We start from the raw sequence: 23465 nt of genomic DNA, 5'->3' as shown, positions 1-23465 counted from the left end.
TTTGATCTTGGTCACCAAAGTAAGATAATATAATCTGACTCTTTTTGTGCTGCTTACTCATGATCCTGGCCAATTACTTGAGTTTTAAACTTTTTGTTAAGGTAAAAGTCTGCTTCCAATGTGAAGAGTGTACTGTCCCAAGCTTCGGGGGTTTGTGCAGCTGTTTTCAGAGGTATTTCTGGGGACCTGTAAATTTTCAGTTCTTCCAAGGTGGTATGATAAGGGGCGAGGTGTTTTCTCTCCACCACCAAAACAAGCTCCACCGCACCAGTGGTCCTGCTCGCCCCAGGACCACCCCTCAGAACTGTGACCCAGATCCAAGCACAGGCAAAGCAAGAGATTCCTGCCTCAGTACTGGCAAAGAGATCCCTGCAGTTCCCCTCTGATCAGCCACTAGATTCCCCCTCAGTCTGTGGGCCTGCAGCTCAGGAAAAAGCCGTGGCCCTGGGCCGGGCTTTTGCGGCTGAGACCTAGCTCCCCTCACACCACAGTCACAGACTTTTCCCACTGACCTTCTAAGTTGTCTTTGGCATTCAGGGGTTGAGAAGTCTAGAAACCACCACAGCTGCCTGCGATTCAGTCCTCTGAGGCCTGCTCCAGGGTCACTATGGCCTGCTCGCCCACGCCAAACTGAGCTCCTCTCCCGCCTGGCGCGATATACCTTTGGGATCAACCATCCAGGCTGTCTTTGGCTGGAAATTTTTTCAATCTGTCTTTCTGTGGGTTCTGCTGCTTTAGAATTTGTTTAGAGCCATTTTTTTTTTAGGTATTTGGAGGGCTTTGGGAGAGAGCTCAAGACAGTCACTGCTTTTCCTCCACCATCTTGGCTCTGCCCCCCCCCTTGGCTATTTTTCCAAATACTTTATGCTCCTTTTCATTGTCATCACTATAGGCACTCCTCATTCTGACTCCTTTACACCTCCCACCTTCCAAAAAAGCATAGTCAAACAAAACCAATTTGGCTGATAATAGTCCTATCTCAAAATGTTTATCTCCTTTTGCACCTAGAGTCCATCACCCATCCTGGAAGAAGTAGGAGGCATACTTTATCATCATTTTCTTTTAGGCATAATTGGTTATTTTGTTGAACAGAGTACTTAATTATCTTAATATTGTCTTTTGTTTATGCCAAAAGCTTTCAATTTTGTATAATCAAAATTACCTATTCCATCTCTTACAGATTTCTCTCAATCTCTTGGTTTGATCAAGAACTCTTGTCTTATTCATAACTGTAAAATGCACCTCTCCTTGTCTACTCTACTTTTTTATACAACTTTTTATATCTAGTTCGTATATTCCTTTGAGGATTGTTGTTGTATGTGGTATGAAATGTTGGTCTAAATTTATGTCAGACTAATTTCTAATTTTCCCAGCAGTGTTTCTACAAATAGTGATCTTACACCAATGGTTAGGATCCTTGGGTTTACCATGCTGCCATATTTGATTGCTTCCACTTATTTTTTTCATTTTTCCTTCAAGTTTCTTGACTTTTTCTTCCCCTAAAGTAAATTTTTTTATTATTTCAAGTCCTAGCAAGCAACCCTTTGATAGTATGATTAATATGACAATGAATCTGTAAACCAATTTAGATAGTCTTCTCATTTTTATTAGATTATCATGGCCCAACAATGACCAATTAATTTTATTCCAATTATTTAGGACTGTTTTTATTTTTTTTTAAATGAATGTTTTGTAGTTTTTCTTCTTATCTTTTTTTTTAAAACATGTCCCATTCAATTGTTGCCTTATTTAAGAAAATGATTGCTGCCTTGGTACTTCTTCATTTTAAAAATTTACTTGAAACAAAAAATTCCGTGCCAGCCCCTTATTTTAACTGTGTGAACCTTTATTGTTTAAGTATTTTTCATGTAAACAGCATCATATTGGATTCTCTTTTCTTATTCATTCTTATTTTCCTTCTTATGACTGAGTTCATCCCATTCATGTTCACTCATGATTGGAAGTGTATTTCCTATTATCATATAATAATAGCTAGCATTTATATGACACTTTAATGTTTACAAACTTATCCGATCCTCACAACAACTCTGTGAAGTTTTAATTACCTATTATTACCCCTATTTTTCAGATAAAGAAACTGAGGCTGAGAGCGATTAAGTGACTTGTTCAGTGTCACACAGCTAATGAGTATCTGAGGTCAGATGTAATTCAGGTCTTTTCTGGCTCCTAAACACTGCACCTCCTAGCTGCCTAATAGCCTGCTATACTTTTCCTCTCTCCCTCTTTACAAAGGAGGGAAAAAGAAGGAATTTTATAAGCCCTAGTAATGTATAACTTATCTTTTCTTTCTCCTCTGTCCCTCTTCTTTTCATCATGCCTAGACCCTGGCCACTGGTTTTTACACTTTTTCCTCTCTTTTACATCATCCTTCCATTCCTTTATGATCAGCTCTCTGAAATTAAGGTTTGTTTTGCTTATGGTTATTTCCTCCCTGTCTCTGCTCCCCCTTTGATCCCCTTCTTCTATTTCTATTTTCTCCATCCATTTCCCTATATACTTTAGTGTATTTTTACACCAAAATTTTGAGTATGTTTGTTTTAAATCTTATTATTTGGTTCAGATAAAAGTGAGATGATTACTTCCCTGCTCCCTTCCCTTTATCCATATCTGTATTCTCCTTTTCTCTTGTACACAATTTAAGCATAATGGTAAATTTATTTCCTATCTTCTATATTTCTTTTCTATTTCTTTTTTCCCCTCCTTTTTCTTTCCCTCTTAAAACCAACAAAATAGAACAAAACCACATTTAGACCCAAAGTTTGTCTTATTAAATTCACTCTTTGACCTTTAAATACATTAGGGCTTTGTAGGCACATATGTTTATTCTATTCCTAATAGAATGTGAACACTTGATTACTGTTTCATCTCATCCAAATGGTCAAATGGGTTTGTCTTTCTAGGTTTTTCTTGACTCTTTTGCTTACATTTCCATTCTTCCTCTCAGCTCTGATTTTTTTTTCAATCAGGAATGCTTAAAAGTCCTCTATTCCATTAAAGATCTATTTTTTCCTCCTATATAATTGTAATCAGTTTTGCAGGATAAGTTTTGCCATTGGCAAGCTTTTTTCTTTTGCCTTCTATAGCATTGTATTCCAAGATCTTTTTCTTTTAATTAGTTGCTGCCAAGTCTTGGTTGATCCTGACTGGTTGCTTGGTATTTAAACTCTTTGGTGCTTGTGAATTTTATCTTTAACTTGGAAGCCCTGGATTTTGTCTATCATATTAGTGAACATTTTGAATTCCTTTCAGGGTAGTGATCAATTCTTTTTATTTTTACTTTGACCTTTGTTGCTAATATGTCTGGACAGTTTTATTTTATGATTTCTTGAGATATGATATCCAAGTTTTTTGTTTGGCCACAGTTTTCTAGGTGTTTGATTACCCTTAGATTATCTCTCCTCTACTAGTATAGTGTATAGAACATTGGACTTGAAATCAAGAAGACGTGGATTTAAATCTCACTTCTAACACTTGCTAACTGTGTGATCATAGATAATCCACTTAACCTGTCTGTACATGGGTTTCATAATGAATACATTAAACTAGATGGCATCCAAGTTACTTATAGCTCTTGATCTATGATCCATCAAAGGGCAGATAACTTACATTTTCTTCAATCTTTTCAATCATTTTACTTGTTCTAATATTCCTTGTCTCATAGAATCTTTGAATTCTGTGTATGCCATTTTATTTTTCAAGGAGTCTACTACTTGGGGGTGGCTTTCTGTCTTCTTTTCTAAGCTTTTTATTCTCATTTCAATCATTTCCTTCAAAATTCTCATTTCATTTTATCCCTTGTTTCATTTCTTTTCTTTTTTTTTTTGAGGCAATCAGAGTTAAGTGACTTGCCCAGGGTCACATAGCTAGTAAGTATCATGTGTCTGAGGCCAGATTTGAACTCAGGTCCTCCTGACTCCAGGGCCAGTGCTGTATCTACTGCGCCACCTAACTGCTCTATTTCTTTCAGTTACTCTTGTTGTCCTTGTGGCCAAGACATTTTTCTCCTCTGAGGTTCTGCTGGTTATTTGTTGTGAGGTGATTCTCTTCTGAGAGTTTTCTTAATTATATTCAGTGTTTTCTTCTGTTTACTCATATTTTTAGTCTCATGTCTCAGTTTAGGATTCTATGTTTGTGTCAGACTATAGCAGGGCTCTTAAAGGGGTTGGCAAGGTTTTCTCTGTGATTTGAATGCTTCTGCTGTCACTACAAAACTGACCAGTGTGGTTCTCTGAATTAATCCCTGGGATCTGTCTGCATTTTCCAGTGGCCCAATGTTGATCCAAACTTTAGTTCATCTCTAACTCTCTTTTCATTATCTTTAATTGGGAGTTACCTCAGTCCTCTGTGTTGTGTTGATAATAAACTCCTGTGGATTAATGGACACTAAACTGATCTCAAGTATCTTCTGGCATTGATGTCTAGTCATTGAGTTAATCCTTTCTTCAATTGTGGCTACTAGTGTTCTGAGGAATGCACAGTTAGACCTCGCCCTTGTCTTCCTATGCAGTGATTTATTCCAACCGGTTCTGTCTCCAACTTTGTTTTGACAGGCCACAGCCAGAATCTGGCTTCAAGCACTCAAATGTTGGAGCTAGCTCACTCTTCAAATCTCCCTGTGCAGAGTAATTAATAGCCAGCTTAATTTTTCAGGGAAGTCTTGGTTTTCTGGTTTACCTAGCCTCTACCTTTTCCACATTTACCCAAACTGATGATGATTTGTGATGCCCATATTCAAATCATTAGCTGGCTTCAAATCTATTTGTGGGCATCTGGGCTAGCTCCCTGGCTTTCACCTCCTCTGCTAGCTTTTGAATTTACTTAGAGAGCTGGTTTCCCTAACCCTGGGGGTGGGGAACCTGTGGCCTCAAGGCCACATGTGGCCTTCTAGGTCCTCAAGTTCGGCCGTTTGACTGAATCCAAATTTCACAGAACAAATCCCCTTAATAAAAGGAATTTTTCCTGTAAAACTTGGACGCAGTCAAAGGGCCACACTGGAGGACCTAGAGGGTCACATGTGACCTTGAGGCCCCACCCCCACCTACACAACCCTCTTACCACCCTCAGCTGCTTATGGGCATTTAGCTGGTAGATTGGATAGATCAGTGGGAATTTGAATTCAGGTTTTCCTGAATTCAAATTTGACCTCTAACACCTAATAGCTGTGGGTCCCTTGGCAAGTCAATTAACCTCTGTTTGCCTCAGTTTTCTTAACTTTAAATAGAGACCATAACAACACCTATCTTGCAGGGTTGCTGTGGGGATCAAATGAGATCATATTTGTAAAGTGCTTAGCATAGTTCTTGGCCCATAGTAGGCACTTAATAAATGCTTATTCTTTTCCTGTTTCTCCTCAGCTATTTCCATGTTTACCTGAATCGGTACTGGTTTTTCTAGTTTGATTCTTCTACACACTTCTACCTTCTCTTGATATTTTTTGGTTCAGTTCTAGACTGAAGTATCTTCTTATTCTCAGATTTCTTTGTCATTTGTCTTTTGAAAGTCATTTCTGAATGTTTGCTGGAGTTTTTGTGAAAGACTTGATCTTTTCTACAGCTTTCTAAAATACTGTCTTACCTGTTAGTCCCTACAAATCCCTTACATATTTATTATTTTCATTTGATCTTTGTTACAACCTTGTGAGATATTATTATTATTACTGTGCCGAATTCATAAACAAGGAAATTAAAGCCAAACATCACAGAGATACCTGATAGATTCTGAAAGGGAAACAGCTATGCATGGAATTGAAAGAGGTTAGTTGTCTCCTTTCCCCACCCAAAAGGGAGAGAATGTAAGTAAAGGAATGGTAAGTACATTCTCCTGGCACTGATAATCAGTGGAGTCGATATAAGTAGAAAACTGAAGACTCGGTTTGGGAATATGATATATAAATGGAAAGCTGGTATTGCACTTGTAGTATTTTGTATTATGAGACAGAAAGCAAGTGAGAGAAGCAAGATGAGGGGATGGTGGTAGCACAAATGTGATTGGAGTGATGTAACTGTAGAAGCTGAGAAGGTGCAGTTCAGTGCATGTGGTTGTGGATAAGAAGTCAAGTAAAAAACATGGAAGGTTAAGTGGACCCCAAGAGTGATCTACTCTGACCCATGACTCAAATAAATCTCCATTTTAACCTATGCAAAGTATAGTTATCCAGTCTCTGCTCCTAAGGGAGACCAATTGTATCCCAACAAAATCTCTAGGAACAACATTGATTTATGGACTATGGGGAAAACAAGTCTTGGAGTACAGAATGGAGACTCATTGTTCAAGCCTATATTGCTAGCAGGAAAGGCTACTGGATTCTAAACCCTGACTCCCCGGACAATTCTAAAATCTAGTGACAATGATGAAAGAGTCTCAATAAATACTCTATGTGACCAGCAGTTCTGAGTTCCATTATTATTGGAATGGGCAAAACAAACAAGCAAGGAGCTATGAAGCAAGCGGATGGAGGAGTAGAGCATAACCAATCAGAACACTAGTGTGAGTGGACCCATAAGAGTAGCAGAGTCGGGACTTTTTTGGTAGTTTTTTTCTTTTCTTAAGAAATAGATTTTTATTTATATATTTTGTTTTTACATCACCTAGATTTCCTATGTCCCTCTCTTCTTCCCACTCACTTTCCCCTCCCCCCACTAAAGAACCATCATTTATAAGACAACTTTTTTTAAATAACAGAAAGAGAAAAATATTCAGCAAAATTAAACAAAATGTCAAAAAAGTCCTGACACTATATACATTGTCCCATATCTGTGAACACAACCACCCCTCAAACCTTCCATGTTTTTTACTTGACTTCTTATCCACAACCACATGCACTGAACTGCACCTTCTCAGCTTCTACAGTTACATCACTCCAATCACATTTGTGCTACCACCATCCCCTCATCTTGCTCCTCTCACTTGCTTTCTGTCTCATAATACAAAATACTACAAGTGCAATACCAGCTTTCCATTTATATATCATATTCCCAAACCGAGTCTTCAGTTTTCTACTTATATCGACTCCACTGATTATCAGTGCCAGGAGAATGTACTTACCATTCCTTTACTTACATTCTCTCCCTTTTGGGTGGGGAAAGGAGACAACTAACCTCTTTCAATTCCATGCATAGCTGTTTCCCTTTCAGAATCTATCAGCTATCTCTGTGATGTTTGGCTTTAATTTCCTTGTTTATGAATTCGGCACAGTAATAATAATAAACCCCTCTGCAAAAAAGGTGGGGGGGGAGGTATATTATAATACCTCTTCTTTGGAGACCAGCATCTTTGCAATTTGGCAACATTCATTTTCCATTGTTTTATAGTTGTCTTTTACATTCACATTGGTGCAATCACTGTACATACTGTTTTCTTGCGTCTATTTATGTCACTTAGCATCAGTTCATGTAAATGTTTACATGCTTCCCTGTATACATCATTTTTTATTTCTTACTGCATAATAGTATTCCATTTTATTCACATACCATTATTTGCTTAGCCATTCTCCAATAGATGGGCATTAACTTTGTTTATGTTGTTCCCACAAAAAAGTGTTGCCAAGATATTTTGGTCTATATGGAGCCTTTGTTTTTTGTTGATGATATCATTAGGGGTATAAGCCCAGTAGTAGAATTTCTGGGTCAAATGGTATAGACATTTTGTTCACTTTTTTTGCCTTCTAGAATGGCTGTGCTAATTGACAAGAGCTTCTCAGATCAATCTTCATTCCCTTACATCACATTGGTGAGTTTATTGGTGTAGAATCAGTATGACTGGATGACAAAATTGTGGTTTTGCTAAAACATTCACTATCCTTTAAAAAGAGACACTTGGATCAAGTTATTTCTAAAAGGGACATCACCTTTAAATATAGAACCAGTAGCAGTGAAATAATTTATTATCACAAAGGGGCAGTCGTTGGGATAATGTTAAGTGGTTTTGCATGTCATCAAAAATGCTAAATAAATTAAAGTAAACATATGATGACATGCATGAACTTACTGTTATGTCGCTATGCCCGTGTATTTCAATTTGCCAGTATCGGAACACTCTTTCTTTACTGTTACCCTTATTTTTATATGACTCTTCTGAAAAAGTGCTTTGAAATTAACTTAAAAGTTCCTGGAGAAGTGACACTGCCTACAGAATACTTTTCTAACTTTAGGAGCCACTGGGTCTTTATTCCTTAAATTGGAAACAATAGAGCTACCAGTAGTGGCTTATCAATCTTTCCCACAGATTCTTATAAAATGTTGGTTTTAAATTTCTTCAAAATAGAATGGAAAATCAATATGAATTCTCTCCTTTCTCCTCCCTTCCTTTTCCTTTTCTTCCTCTCCCTTCCCTTCCTTTCCCTTCCCCTACTTTTCCTTTCCTTCCTTTTCCCTCTTCCTTCTCTTTCCCTTCCAGAAACTACCTTTTACTGATACATTTATGCAAAGGATTTACAACACAACCTATATGGATCTGACACAGAATTGTAACTCAGGTCTTCCTGATTCAAAGGCTGATGAGCACTCTATTTGAAGTTATAAGGGTTCAAATTCCATGACTCTTACATTCTGTGTGACCTGGAAAAACTCACTTGTCTCTATGGGCCTCCATTTCATCTCTTAAATGAAAAGATCAAGAGATGGCCACCATGATCCTTCTGGCTGTCAATACATGTGACTCACTGGGCCACAATAACTCTAATATTCTTGTTTCAAAGCAGAATTTGGCACAAGGCAGAGCCATCCTAGGACCCATTAAATTGGGGTTCTGCTCTAAGTGACATAGAGGATAGTATGCTAGACCTGGAGTCAAGAAGACCTGAGTTCAAATCCTGCCTCAGACACTGACTGTGTGACCTTGGGCAATTAAAAATCTCTCTGAGCCTCAGATTCCCTGTTTTTAAAATTGGGATAATAATAACATTTCCTTTGCTGGCTTGTTGTAGGGATCAAGTGAAATTACCTATGCCAAATGCTTTGCAAAGCCTCGAAGAGTTATATAAATGCTAGTTGTTATTATTTTTATCCTACATCAAAAGGGCACAATGAGATGGTCTTACAGCACTGACCCTGAGCATAGCATTAGAAGATGCCACTGTCTTATATTTTTCTTGCTGAAGCACTGATTTACCAGAGGATACACAAACAGCCATTTAGAGCAACGCCGCTCCTAATCCTCCCTTTTATCAAGCAGTTGGTATTCCCTTCTCTGACCCCTTCAAAGTGGGGTTATTTTGTGTTGACTTATCTTTGTGTTATATTACACTTCTTACTCCATAGAATGTTAATTCCTCAAGAACCGGGCTGGTTTCATTTTTCATCTTTGTACCCTGGGTACCTGAAACGTAGAGTAAAGTTGCAGATAGAGAGGTGGCCTCAAAGTTAGGATGACCTGCCTCCAACATTTCCTGCCTATGCGACCCCAGATAAGTCACCAAGTCTCTCTAAGTGTTCTAGGCAATTCTATAAGGCCATTAATTGCAGAGAAAGTGCCAACTACATTGCCAGACAAAGTTTCCTCCCCTTGAATTTCTCAATATCAATAAAATCACAGATATAGTCCCCATCTCACTCCCTAGTAAGTAAGAACTCACAGTAAGAGCTTAAGAATGCTTGTTGAATGAAGCAATAAAAATGTTCTACACTAGTATTCTCCCTATCAGAAGGTAGCCCACACATGAGAGATGAGCTGAATGCACAAACAAAGGGGCCAGTTTTCACTCATTTTGTTCTTTTACTTAGGTGAGGATTTCCCCCCTCCAACCACACAGTTTATTATCCTGTATCAGAAGTCCTTCTTTGCCTAGGAAGCCAAGATGGTGCTCACCTAGGACATGTGGTTTTGCTGTGTCTGCTGCTGCTGCTGCTGCTGCTGCTGCTGCTGAATCAGCAGCTGCTGTTGCTGCCGGCGCCGGGCAGTCCGGAGCTTTTCAAAGCGGGCCTCCATCTCTTCCAGCACTTTGGGTGTGTATCGGACCACCAACTTGACACTTTCCTTAGCGGCCTTGAGTAGCTCCACAGCCTTCTCGTGATGTTCCCCTTCCACACTCTGCAGGCACACAGTAAACAGAACCAGTGATCGTGTTACTAATGGGTCCTCCCATTCTCCCTTCATCATTCATGCTTGAGAGTTGGTTTGGCTTTTGACATCCCAAAGCTTTAAGCACTATATGGTATTTAACTTTTGAGAAGCCTTCACAAGTAGAATTTTGCCTGGTACATCTTGAAATACTATTATATATACCATTTTCGGACTCCCAAACTTATATATGTGTGTGTGTGTGTGTGTGTGTGTGTGTGTGTGTGTATACACCCACACATACATACATACAAATATACACATATATATATATTCATACATGTATATGTATATATATGTATATAAACCATAAAGTTTTAAGTAGACGTAAGTCCTCCTTGTTCAGTTTTATATTAGTTTTATATTATATATATAGTTTATATATAGTACTTTAGACAGGGATGGGCTAAAGTCATTCATTTACTCACTAAGCATTTATTAAGCACCTACTTCATTCACTGTAAAGTGTACCTTGATGAATAAAAAAGATGTGAAAAGAAGACTAAGGTCCAGTTCTATACTCAGTATATTTAGAGATTTTTTTTTGTCATTTGGCAATAATTATGTCATTTTCATTAAAGGTTACAATGATTTGTCCTTATCTCCCAATGGACATTTTAAGTGTTTATAGCTTCCGTTTGACTTCAGAGAGCAAAATGAGTGAGCCTGCCCATGTGAGCAGTTTCTCTGACCTCTTTTTGGCTTTTTTCCCCACACTATTATTAATTAATTGATTTGGAAATGCCAAGTCAGCCGTATAAATCTGATGATTTCCTTTAAATATTATTTTTGTATATCCACATCTCATATCCCTTACTAATAAATAAGCTCATTGAGGGCAAGGACTATGTCTGATATTATTTCTGTATTTCCAATGCCAACCTAGCACAGTGCAACATGTAATAAATAATGGGCTTCTTGAGTTGGAATTTGACACTTCCACCAAGCATTGATTATTCAATTTGACAATTACTTAATGATCACCTACTACATTCAATAGACTCGTTAGCAATAAATGATCTATCCTACTCTTAGACCTGCCCCACTCAGCTGCCAAGTCTTAGAGTTACTACTTCTACAATCCTACCATTACAGTTGTGCCTCATCCACCTACTAACTGTAAGCTCTGTAGGACAAAGTCTGTTCAAAAATTTGCAAAAACAATTCTCTCTCCCTCAGCTCCTAGCAAAGAAGTCTAAACATATTAGATGTTTACAGTAAAAAGTGTTTGTTCATTGAATAACCAGTTGAGTGACTGAATAAAATTGGAAGTAGAATGCATTTAAGAAAGGCAGGCTGACTTAGCTATTTTCAGCAATACAATGGTCTAAGATAATTCCAAAGGAGTTATGATGAAAAATGCTATCCACTTCCAGAAAAAGAACTGAAGGAGTCTGAATGCATATTGAAGTATATTTTTCTTTACTTTATTTTTCTTGTTTTTTTTAGGGGGGGTCTGCGTTTTCTTTCATAATATGACTAATATGGAAATATGTTTTATGTGACTGCTCATAGCATTTATCAAATTGCTTACTGTCTTAATGAGGGGGTAGGGGAGGGAGGGAGGGATTTTGGAACTCAAAATTTAAAAAAAGAATGGTAAAAAAATTACATGTAATTGGAAAAAATATTTTGTTTAAAGGGCAGGCTGAGATTTATAGATGTGTTTTAGCCTTGCCCAGTATAGTAATAGGGAAATTAAGAAGAAGAATTTGGAATAAAAGATAAACAAGTTCTGTTTTGGACAAACTGAGTTTGAAATGCCAATAGATCATCCAGTTTAAAATGTCCAACGGTTAGTGGATGACATGGAACTGGAGCTCAGGAAAGAAATTAGGGCTGGATATATAGATCTATGAATCATCTGCATACAGATGATAATTAAATTCATGGAAGGGGATCAGATCACCAAGTAAGAGAATATAGAGAAAGAAAAGAGGATCCATGACAGAACCTTGGGGGACATCTGCAGTGTCATTATATAGATGAAAATCCATCCAAAAAAGACTGGGTAGGTCAGACAGGTAGGAAAAAACATGGAAAAAAGTGTTAATGAAAACCAATTGAAGAGAAAGCATCTAAAGGGGGAGGGGAGATGAGCACTGGTATGAAAAGACGCAGAGAGGTCAAGAAGCATGAGGTTTGAGAAATGACTGTTAGATCTGTCAATTAAGAAATCCCTAGCTCAAAAGGATCATAGGCAGTTCAATAGCTCTTTGGGCATAATTCCAGACAGCTCTCCAAAATAGTTTGATCAGTTCACGGTTCCACCAACAGTAAATTAGTGTCCCAATTTTTCCATATAGACTCCAACATTTGACATTTTCCTCTTTAATCATTTAAGCAAATCTGAAAGGTATAAAATGATATTTCAAGATTGCTTTAATGTGCAGTTCTCTAGTCAATAATGATTTAGAGCATTTTTTCATATGACTACAAACTCTTACGATATCTTCATCAGAAAACTGCTTATTCATATTATTTGACCATTTATCGATTGGAGAATGACTTGTATTCTTATAGATTTGACAAAGTTCTTTATATATTTGAGATTTGAGACATTTATCTGAGATATTATCTATATATTCCCCCCAACCCAATTTTCTGCTTTCCTTCTGACCTTGGTTACATTTGTTTTACTTGTAGAAAACCTTTTCAATTTAATGTAATTGAAATTATCCATTTTTATCATTGTTAAACTTAATTATTTATTAATTATTATTAAGTAATTATACTGCCTATACCCTTTGATCCAGCAACATCACTACTAGGTCTGTTTCCAAAGATGATTAGGGAAAAAGGAAAGGAACCTATATGTTCTGAAATATTTATAGCAGCTCTCCTTGTGGTGGCAAAGAATTGGAAATTGTGGGGATGCCTGTTAATTGGGGAATGGCTGAATAAGTTTTTGGTATGTGATTATGATGCAATGCTACTATGCTATAAAAAATGATGAACTTGATGATCTTAGAAAAACATGGATAAACCTGCACGAAATAATGAAAAGTGAAATGAGCAGAATCAATAGAACTTTGTCTCTAGTAACAGCAATACTGTTTTAAGAATGACTTTGAGCAACTAAGTCATTTTGACCATTATAAATGCTCAAATTAACTACCAAGGTTCTATGAAAGAAGATACTACCTGCATCTAGAGAAAGAACTGATAAATAAAAGTATGTCTTGAATTATTTTCCCTATATATGTATACACACGTATTTGTGTCTAATGGTAGCCATCTGTGGAGTGGTGAGAGGAGGGAAGAAAATAAAAGAAAAAAATTACATCATAACTTCATTATATATTTAAAAGGAAGAGCAAGTTGTACATGATAGATTTACAGATTTGTGTGCAATCATTTTTCTATTCTACTATGTAATGGAAATGCTTGTTTTATATCTGAAATTCAGAATAAAATAAATGATATTTAAAAAAAAAAGAAATCCCTGGTAACTTTGAAGAAAACAATCTCCTTTGAATGATGAGGTGAAAGGTCAGTTCATAGATGGTTTAAAATCAGAGGAGAGGAAGTGAATGTACCTACTGAGAGTTGATCTCAGAGTCAGAAAGATCAGGTTTTAAGAGACTGAGAAGAGAGAAAAAGTGGAGGTACCCAATTCAGGTGGCTTTTCCAAGGAGTTTACCTAAGAACAGGAGGAGAGATACAGAATGATAGCTAGTAGGGATGGTAGATTCTATTGGGTGTCCTTTGTTTTGTTTTTTAAAAGAGTGGGGAAGACTGGACTGTGTTTGTAGGCAACAGGAAAGAAACCAGTAGATAAGAGACACTGACTGTAAAGAGAGTATGAGGATGATAGGGGGGCAATTTAATGGAAAAGACAGTAGGGAATTGGAACAAGGGTTCATGTAGAGGGGTTGGCCTAAAGGATGACATTTCTTTTGCATATGAGGCAGAAGGAAGGAAAAGATAGAGGGGGATGATGTCAGAAAGATATGAGATGAGAATAGGGAGTAAGAGAAAGTTTTTGGTAAATGGACTCTTTTTTTTTTAGGTGAATTATGAAGCAAGGTCTTCAGCTGATATAGGGTGGTAGGAGGGAGTGGTGTAGAAGGCTTGAAGACAAAAGAAATAGTTTATAACAGCTGTTGTTGTGAGTGAAATAAGGAATCCATTGAGAAGCCAAGGATTCCTTTATTTCAGTGAAAGACCAGGAGAGATAGCCTAACTTTTGTGGGGGACTTCCCTCAACATGATATCATGATTTCCTCTAGTTTTGTTTAGCAGCACACGAGTAGGAGTGAAGGAGGTGGGTGGTAGTACTAATAATGGAGATGTGGGGGCACCTAGGTGGCATAGTGGATAGAGCACTGGCCCTGGATTCAGGAGGACCTGAGTTCAAATGTGGCCCCAGACACATAACACTTACTAGCTGTGTGACCCTCAGCAAGTCACTTAACCCCATTGCCTAGCCAAAAAAAAAAAAAAGAAAAAAAGAAAAAAGAAAAGAAAAGAAATAAAGAAAAAGAAAAAAATAATGGAGATGTGCAACATGACAAGGGAGCAAGCAGTTTAGGGAACAGAAGGTAGGGTAGAGTTGAACTGCTTCACTAGTGGGTCAAGATTTGGAAGGAAGGACATTGTATCCAGAGTAGGTTTGATGGCCTGGGAATATACTGAGAGGCAGAAGGATTGGAGGGCACAGTGGAGAAGAATAGAATGTTTGGGAGGAGCAAGGCCTACGGAGTGGTGGAAAGAACAAATTATGATCAGATAAAGAAATTTCAGAGTACATGAACATGGAATTGGAATACTTGTGGGGATGGCAGGATCCACAGTATAACTACTCCTGTGGATAGCAGAACTGGAGTAGCTGAGCACCTAATTAATGCTTGTTGATTGATTGGTTTAAGGTTCCTCTTTTCAACTTCATATGCAAATGACCCTTGAAGGTCCTTTGGCACCAGCCATGCTTTTTTATCCTTTGGAGCTCCTAACAAAATGCTAAGGGCACGGTAGATGTTCAGTAAATATTTGCAGGGCTAACTAAACCTGCAGGGAGAGCAAGCAGCCCTCCATAGACAGTGCAATTTGAGAGGTTTGGATATTCGTTTTGTTAAGTCCTGAAATCCCTGTGATCATACATTTTCAACAAGAAGATTTAGAGATGTCACTTATTCCAAGTCTTGACTGAAGTGGTGGTGTGGCACGGTGGAATATGTGCTGGACTCAGAGCACCTGAGTTGAAATCCAGTAGCACAGTGAAAAAAAAGAGCTGGGCCTGGAATTGGGAAGTTCTGAATTCAAATTCCTTCTCAGATAGTTGTGTGACCCCAGGCAAGTCATTTAATCTGTTTGCCTCAGTTTCCTCAGCTATGAAATGATAATAATAATAGCACTTACATCCCAGGGTTTTTGTGAGGTTCAAATGAGATAACATATATAAAGTGCCTAGTACAGTGCCTGGCACATAGTGGACTTTATATAAATGTTATCATCATCATCATCATCATTATCAATATTAAATCCTAACTCTGCCACTATACGTAACCTTGGCCAAATAACTTAATTTTGCTGGACCTCTGTTCCTTGATCAATAAATTAAGGGAATTATACTAGATGTTATCTAAAGTCTCTTCCAATTCTAAATCTCTGTTCTAATTATTTTCCAAATGTTTGAAAGAGCCCTTCCCCACTGACTGGCCCAGGGGTGGTGGTGTGATGGTTAAGCACGTCATAAGCATAGTAATAAAGCAGGGATTTGAACCTCTGGCTTACAGATTTATTGCTCTCGCCATTGCGCCATGATGAAACTCCACTCCTTTACGTTGAAGGATTTTCAAATGTTTATTAAAATGTAAAAATGCCAGGGGGAAGAGTTCATACTTTTGCATGAGTCAATTTCGCAGGTGCTTTCCAATAAGAAAGCATGCAGAGGGCAGGTTTTCCTAAATTGATGGTGCGATAGTAGAGAATACTGTAATTTTACTGGGGGTGGAGGTGGGAATGGGAGGATCCCTGAAGACAGATCCAATTATTCCACAGTATTGGCCAGCAATATGCTATCAACAACATAATTATGCATTCCTCCTGTTCCAATTTTTATTTGAAATACTTAACAAAAATCTCTCATAAGGGAAAAAAAGAGTTAAAAATAGTTTTATTACTATTTCCAGCACTCAGGACTACAAGCTAACAAAATCCTGAACAGATGTAAAAACATATGAACAGGATTTTGTTTAACGTTAACACATAAAGAAGCTCATTTTCATACAGGAAGCTAAGAACGACGTCTCAGTATGAGATCACATGCGTACTTGTTTCACTTATGTTATAGTAGGGACTAGAAGCTTTAAAACTGGTTAATTTAATTGGAGATGGGCAATAACCAAGAGACTGGTAAAATGCACTAAGTTTTTGTAATAGAAATGTTCAGGTACTCCATCAAATTTCCTTTTAGCATTACCAAATGGATGGATCATATTGCTTGTTAGCCTCATACAGCCCAATTCTCCACATAGACTAAGGGTGGCGTGGTTTCAGATAATGAAAAATCATAAGGAATCTGTTCAGCTGCACTGGGCCATGCTTCTGCTTACTATAACAGGGAAGCTTGCCATGGGCATCATGGGAAGTCATGGCTCTGGGCCAACAGATTCCTTTTGTTTATAACTGGGTGAAATTGCAGCCCTCACTCTTTAAGGTGTTTCTCTGCTTTGGAGAATCACAACAATTCAAGTATTTGGAAAGGAGCCTTAGATAGTATTTACATTCATCTCTCTACCTAAAATAGGAAGTCTTTCTGTGTCTCTAAGACAGTAATGAGGCAGGAAGAGTGATATGGCTACTCATACCATTTGGATGAGCTGGGAGATATAAACCACAATATTTTTAGAAGGACAGAAGACTCCCAGGCCTTACTATTTGTCCTACCCTGGCCTATTAAAGCCCTCTGGCTTTCACCATCCATCTACAGATTCCAGACACCTGGGCAGTGCAGTGCTGTCTGATCTGCTGATGCCCTGGGACCTTTCCATGCACCAAGCAAGTGAATTCTCTTATACGTGCTGTTTCCACCACTTGGAAAATGAGCTCCTTGAGAGCAGAGTGGTCCTGCTTTTCTATTTTTACCCTCAGCTCTTTAGCATGGTGCTTGACACATCATCAGGGCTTAATAAATACTATTTCATTCATTCATTTCATTCATTCAGTGAACATTCAGCTTTTTCTTGAAGACATTTAATGATTGGAACTTCACCGTCACATCTGGTAACCAATTTCATAGTTCAAAAGCTCTAATGGCAAAAAAAAAAAAAATTCTTCCCTGTTATATTAAAATGTGATCGGTCTCCCTGCAAACTCTTGCTACTTCTCACCTCTGGAGCCAAGAAGAAACCTAATTTCTCTTTTCAGATATTAGAAGAGAGTGAACATAGGCCATCCTCATCACTAAATCTTTTATTCTCCCCAATTTCTTTTAATTGCGACAAAGGGTCATGAGCCTGATCTCATTTGTCATGTGGGGAGAGATTCTTCTGTTTTGAATAGTGGACTCGTTATTGTTCATTGTCCAGATGGAATGGGGCTTAGGCACAGTCAGCCTACATAACGAGGCAGTATGGTATAGGAGAAAATGCACTGAAATCGGAGTCTTAACTGGGTTTGAATCCCAGCTCTGCCATCTTCTTCCAGGTGGACTATGGCCATGCCACTTGCTTGTTCTGGGCCTTGGTTTCTTTATCAGTAAAGTGATGGTGATGGATTAAATGACCTTTAAGGTCTCTTTCAGCTCTGAATCTATGATCCGATGTGATCGGATAATGTCAGATGAGGAGAATAACTTAAAAGTATACCCTACCTAAACATATTATACTCAGTGGCTTGCCATAGTGCCAAAAATTATACAGTTAGTCACTCCTTTGGGTTAAGGCACTAAAATGTTATATGGCATCAAAAAGGCACATGACATGATCAGTCCTTCATCTTTTAGTATGAATTTGTTAGCAGCTCAACTTAGGAAGGAAGAGGATATAGGACAAATCCATTTTCATCGGAGGAAGGGAGTCAAGAAAGGACCAGTGTTTAGGATGCTAAGGACCCCAGACCCATAGAGGTATGGCAGGGGTAGCAACATCAGAAGTGTACAGGAAAATGAAGTCCTGTGTAATAGCCTCATGAAATGATATCTAAACCAAATTGTCTATTCTAGATTCATTTCCATTACCAATTGATGACTCTCAGCCTTAGAAGTACCTCAGAGGTCATTGAGTATACCAGCATTTCAACAGGCATCTACTCTGCCATGTCTAACAAGTAGCTATCCAAAACGTTGCTCAGAGGAGTAGACTACCCCATGAAGCAGCTCCTTCTACTTCTGACCAATTCTAATTGCTAAGAAGTTTTCCCTTCAACTGAGTCTAAATCTGCCGTGTTAATTTTCACTAATCCTGTCCCCAGCAGGCAAGTAGAACAACTGATCCCTCTTCAGCATGATAGCCCTCTACATACTTAAAGAGGACTCTCATATCTCCCTAAATGTCCTCCTTTTCTAACTAATCACCTCATTTGACTCATTTATCATAAGATCTCCTCTCCTCTCACCTTTGTGTCCTTCCTTCTCTGGACCTATTGTGTTTGTTCTAATCCTTTCGAGAAAGTCATATTATACAATGAACAGAATACTCCAGATGTGGTCTGTCAAAGCAGAGTATAGGGATGTGTGTGTATGTGGATATACATATGTGTATTTAGATCTATATATGTGTTATACAGATATACATATATATATACAAATACGCATATATGTATGTGTGTGTATGTATATATTATGTAATCACCTCAATCTATCTAGATACTTTGCTTCTATTAATGAAGTCTAAAATCCAATTAGATTTTTTGGTTGTCCTGTCAGACCATTAAGGCATATTCAGCTTTTTCTCTCTTAAAACCATTGGAGTTTTTTTTTTTGTTTGTTTGTTTGTTTTTCAGGAAAAGTACTGCCTTTGTTTTGTACTTGTTTAATTGTTTACTTGAACCTAAGTAGAGGATTTTATATTTATCCCTCTTAAATTTCATCTCATTAGATTAGATCATTATTCTATCAGTCCATCATTCTATCTGATAGGTAGGAACCTTGTTGAAATCCTTTTGGATCCTTTTACCCAACGTGTTAATTATTCCTCCAAGTTTTGTGTCATTTGAAATTTGACAAGTATACTATCTTTGCTTTCACCTATCATTAATAAAAGTGTTGAAGAAAACTGTGTTAAGGACACATCTGGGGGACACTCCATCAGGCCTCCTTCTAGGTCAAGAGCAATCCATTAACCATTATTCTTTGAGTCTAGTCATTCTGAATTCTAATTCACTTGATTATACTAACATTTAGCCCATACCTCTCCATCTAGTCCACAAGGGTATTGCTATTTGTAGAAATGTGATTCCCATTATCTAGTATTTATAATACATCATGCTAACCCTAGCTTTCTGTCCTTTTTTAAAAAAGGATGATATTTTGCTGCTATGTATTTATTGATGCTTTTACATGTAGCACTTTCAATATTTATCCCAACCTTAATTATGGCATAGAGAAAAACAAAAGCAATAACATTGTATTCAGAGTCTAAAGATGGCTCCAGGTCTGAAATGTGCTGCTTACTATTTATGTGACCTTGGCCAAGATATTTACTGTTTCTGAGTCTATTTGCTCAGTTTTAAAGCAGTAATGATATTTGTATCTACTAACTGCTTGAAAGGGTTGGTATAGAAATTATATACAATAATCTATATGAAGCTTACTCTCTACATGGTAAGGAACCACTTAAAATAAAGCTATTTTTATGGATAATAAAAAGGGAATAATAGCATAGCAAATTGTCAAGACACTACTAAAAGGGGGAAAAGTCTGTTATCCAGCCCATATTGGCCTTTTTATATGTATGTTTCACTCTCAGTCAACACCTCATTTGTTGGTTCAAGAAAAATGGATCTTGCCTTCTGCCCATTAGAGAGTGTGGATGCTTGGTGGGGACACTTGTTTCTTTCTGCTTCTGGGTGGCAGAAGGAGTTGGGGGATTAGTCCTTATGGACTAGGTCACTGGATGCTATAAGTGCATATAAGAACTAATGTCAGAGTAGTTAGAATTGTGCCTAAAAATATAGAAAATAGGGTCAAAGATTTAGAGCTAAAAAGGACATTAGAGGTCAATGAGTTCAATTCCTTCATTTTACAGATGAGGAAACTGTCACATAAGGGTTAAATGACTTGCCCATGGTCCCACAGTAACCAAGTATCTCAGGCAGGATTTGAACCTAGTCTTTTTGACTCCAATTCAGTGTCTAATCCACTGCCATGACCCTGAAGACCTTCTGCCCCTGATAACCAAAGAAAACTGGGAAGAGGCATTGGTCTCCCTACAATGAACAGGACTAGGTAAGAAAGTAGTCAGGTGACGCAGGGGATTAGAATGCTGTGCTTGGAGTATGGGAAAACTGGAATTCAAATCCAGCCGCAGATACTTACTAGCTGTGTGACCCTAGGCAAGTCACTTAAGTCTGTTTGTCTCATTTTTCCCAACTATAAAATGGGGATAATCACAGTACCTACCTCTCAAGGTTGTGGTGAGAAAAAAATAAGACTATACTTTGTAAAGCAGTTAGCAAAGTGTTGGGCACTTATTCAACACTATACAAATGTTCATTGCCTCTCCTTTTCCTCTTCTCTAGGTACTCAAGCCTTGGAAAGGTTGCTTGGCGCCTATATTTAGTAGGCAGAAGGTGGTAGCGAGACACCAAAAGGAGGAACAAATTTGAAAAGTGGGTGGAAAGGTAGTGAAATGTGACAAACACTGCAAAAAAGAAAACGAAGGATTGGCATATCATTGAATCTGCCTATGAAATAGTCATTGTTGGTCTGAAAAAGAAGCCAGAATTCAAAGGGTTACTGAGTGACTAGGTGAAGAGCAAGTAGTAATAGACAACTTCAGAGAATTTCAGCAATGAAAGGAAGGACAACCAGTAGGAGAGATAAAGGGAATAGCAGGATCAAAGGAAAGGGTCTGCTTTTGTTTTTGTTAGGTTTCAGGTTAGAAGTTATCAAAGCTTGTAAGGGGGCACTGCAGAGGAAGACACTGAAGATTCAATAGAGAGAAAGATAGATGAAGGTCATTACAGAAGCTGGAGGGGATAGAATCAGGGGCATAGATTGAAGGGTTAGACTAGACCAGGATGAAAACCACTTTCCTCTTAGTCAAGAGGGAAAGAGAAAATTCGTGAAGATGCAGAATTTTGAAGCTGAGAGAAAGATCAGGCCAGTGAAATAGAAAATGATGCCTACCTAAAAGAGCGGGCAGTGCTGGGCTTGGGGGATTGAGTATGAAGAAGATTTAGGACAGATGTGAGGAATAAATGATAAGGAGTCATCAAAGATGAATCAAGGAATTAGTGAAACAGGAGAGAACCCAACTGAGCTTAGATAACATGATTTTGTAACAGTTAAATCACTATTAGCTTCATGACTTTCTACAACATTTAGAAGGGAGTGAAAGCAAATCTCAGTTGTTACCCAGGGCTAGGGATTAGGAAAGATAAGCACTGGAAGGCTACAAAGGTAAGTGATTCTAAGTAACCAAAGCATCTTGGGTAACCAGAATAGTTGTATGTAAACCTGCATGCTTCACATCTGATGGAATTGACTTAAAATGGATTGGGATGCCTAACGAATCTCACTAGTCCGTGGTTGACCATGGTAAGGAGGCAACTACAGAGAGAAGGGAGCTGTTAGTCTGGGGAAAGAGGTAGGAACTAGGAGTCAGGGTAGTGAATGGATGAAGATGAGGCTGAGGTTCATTAGGAGTAAGGAATGTGCAACAATAAGAAAGGAGTCTTGTTCCAAAAGAAGAATATAGAGAATTTGAGGTCTTAGATTCTGAATGATGATCATGAGGTCCAAGCTAAGGTGGGGCTCTATGGTGATTTGCCTGGAGTAAAGGTGGGTGTCATTCACATTAAGCAGGTCAAGGAACCTTGTTGGGCCAGGGATTTGCTAGTGTTATCAATATGGCTAGTGAAGTGAGTAAAGATAAGCGGAGCGGGAAACTGTCAACTAAATGTTTGAGTCGTTAGGGGAGAGCATTTTGGGTAATGGTAGACTGAATCAATGAAGGTGGAAATAAGGACTTAAGAACAGACTCCAAGGTGCCTAGCATTCTCCTTACCAAACCCATAGATGCCATGTGGGTGATAATGATGTGAAGAGAAGTATCTGAGTGATCGTAATAGAGCAATGGTCTGAAGAAAACATGGGCGAGCAAAGATTAGGTTGGTTCCTTCTGTCTCTATGAGTGGAAATTAGGGGTGGAGAAAATGATGAAGAAAATCTATTTGGAAAGGGTTTTAAGGGGAGTGGTACATTACAGGAAAGCCTCTTTCATTTCAGGTAAAAGGTAAGAACCTTGTTGGGGGGGGCAGGAAGGGTAAGTAAGGAAGTAGGAGAGTTTGTTCATAAAAGAAGCCTATAAAATGCAACGGAAGATGTGCTATGTGGGGAAGGACTGATGTGGGAAGGGACTAAACTGGATAAGGATTAGAATAGGAGGGGAGAGAGGTATTTGTGCTTGGATAACTGAGAAAAATGTGATAAACTCCAGCCAAATGCTGAGCCTGGTGTCACTGCAGGTGATTCTGAATCTCACCTCTGCTACTTAACTACCTTTGTGACACTGTACAAGTCATTTAAACTGTCTGGGCCTCCAAAAAATGCCTTCGTTAAAAATGAGGGTATTGGATTAGATGACCTTTGAAGTTCCTTCTAGCTAGAAAGCTATGACCCTTCAGTTGACCTTCATAACATGAACTTAAGGCCCTTCACATGGTGACCCTCCTTTGGGCATTTTCCAATGCATCAATGCCCCTCTTAAACAAGGATTCTTAGAACTGAAAATATGGTCTCTGAGGCACTTTCTAGCTCTAAAACTATGAGTATTCTCCTGTATTTACTCACTATATATGTTATATTTATTTGATTATTTGAATGACCTGCTTAATACCAATGACACCCACCCTTCATTCCAGGTAAATCACTGCAGAGCCCTACCTTAACTTGGACCTCATCATCATTCAGAATCTAAGACACCAAATTCTCAATATTATTCTTTTTGAACAAGATTCCTATCTTACACCTGCAAATCCCTCACTCCTAATTGCCCTCACCTCCACCAGGACAATGTGAGCTCCTTGAGGTCAGGGACTGTCTGCTTTCTTTCTCTTTCTTTTCCTTCCTTCCTTTTTCTTCCTTCCTCTTTCTCTTTTCTTTCTTCCTTCCTTCCTTCCTTCCTTCCTTTCTTTCTCTTTCTTTCTTTCTTTCTTTCTTTCTTTTTCTTTCTTTCTTTCTTTCTTTCCCCAGCACCTAGCACCCCACCCCAACACAGTGC

At 38.2% G+C, this 23465-nt stretch overlaps 1 protein-coding gene across 1 annotated transcript in view; it reads right to left on the bottom strand.

Annotated features, from left to right (window-relative positions):
* LIN7A (lin-7 homolog A, crumbs cell polarity complex component) overlaps positions 1 to 23465 on the bottom strand; it is a 184902-nt gene that overhangs the window by 13626 nt on the left and 147811 nt on the right. Inside the window, exon 5 of the mRNA XM_027842537.1 lies at positions 9826 to 10047. Coding sequence (XP_027698338.1) covers positions 9826 to 10047 — 222 coding nt within the window. The remainder of the gene's footprint in view (positions 1 to 9825; positions 10048 to 23465) is intronic.

The sequence above is a fragment of the Vombatus ursinus genome, unplaced genomic scaffold (assembly GCF_900497805.2).
Source record: "Vombatus ursinus unplaced genomic scaffold, bare-nosed wombat genome assembly UNPS02014874.1, whole genome shotgun sequence".
NCBI classification, from domain to species: Eukaryota; Metazoa; Chordata; class Mammalia; order Diprotodontia; family Vombatidae; genus Vombatus; species Vombatus ursinus.
This window is presented reverse-complemented; position numbering and strand designations above follow the sequence as displayed.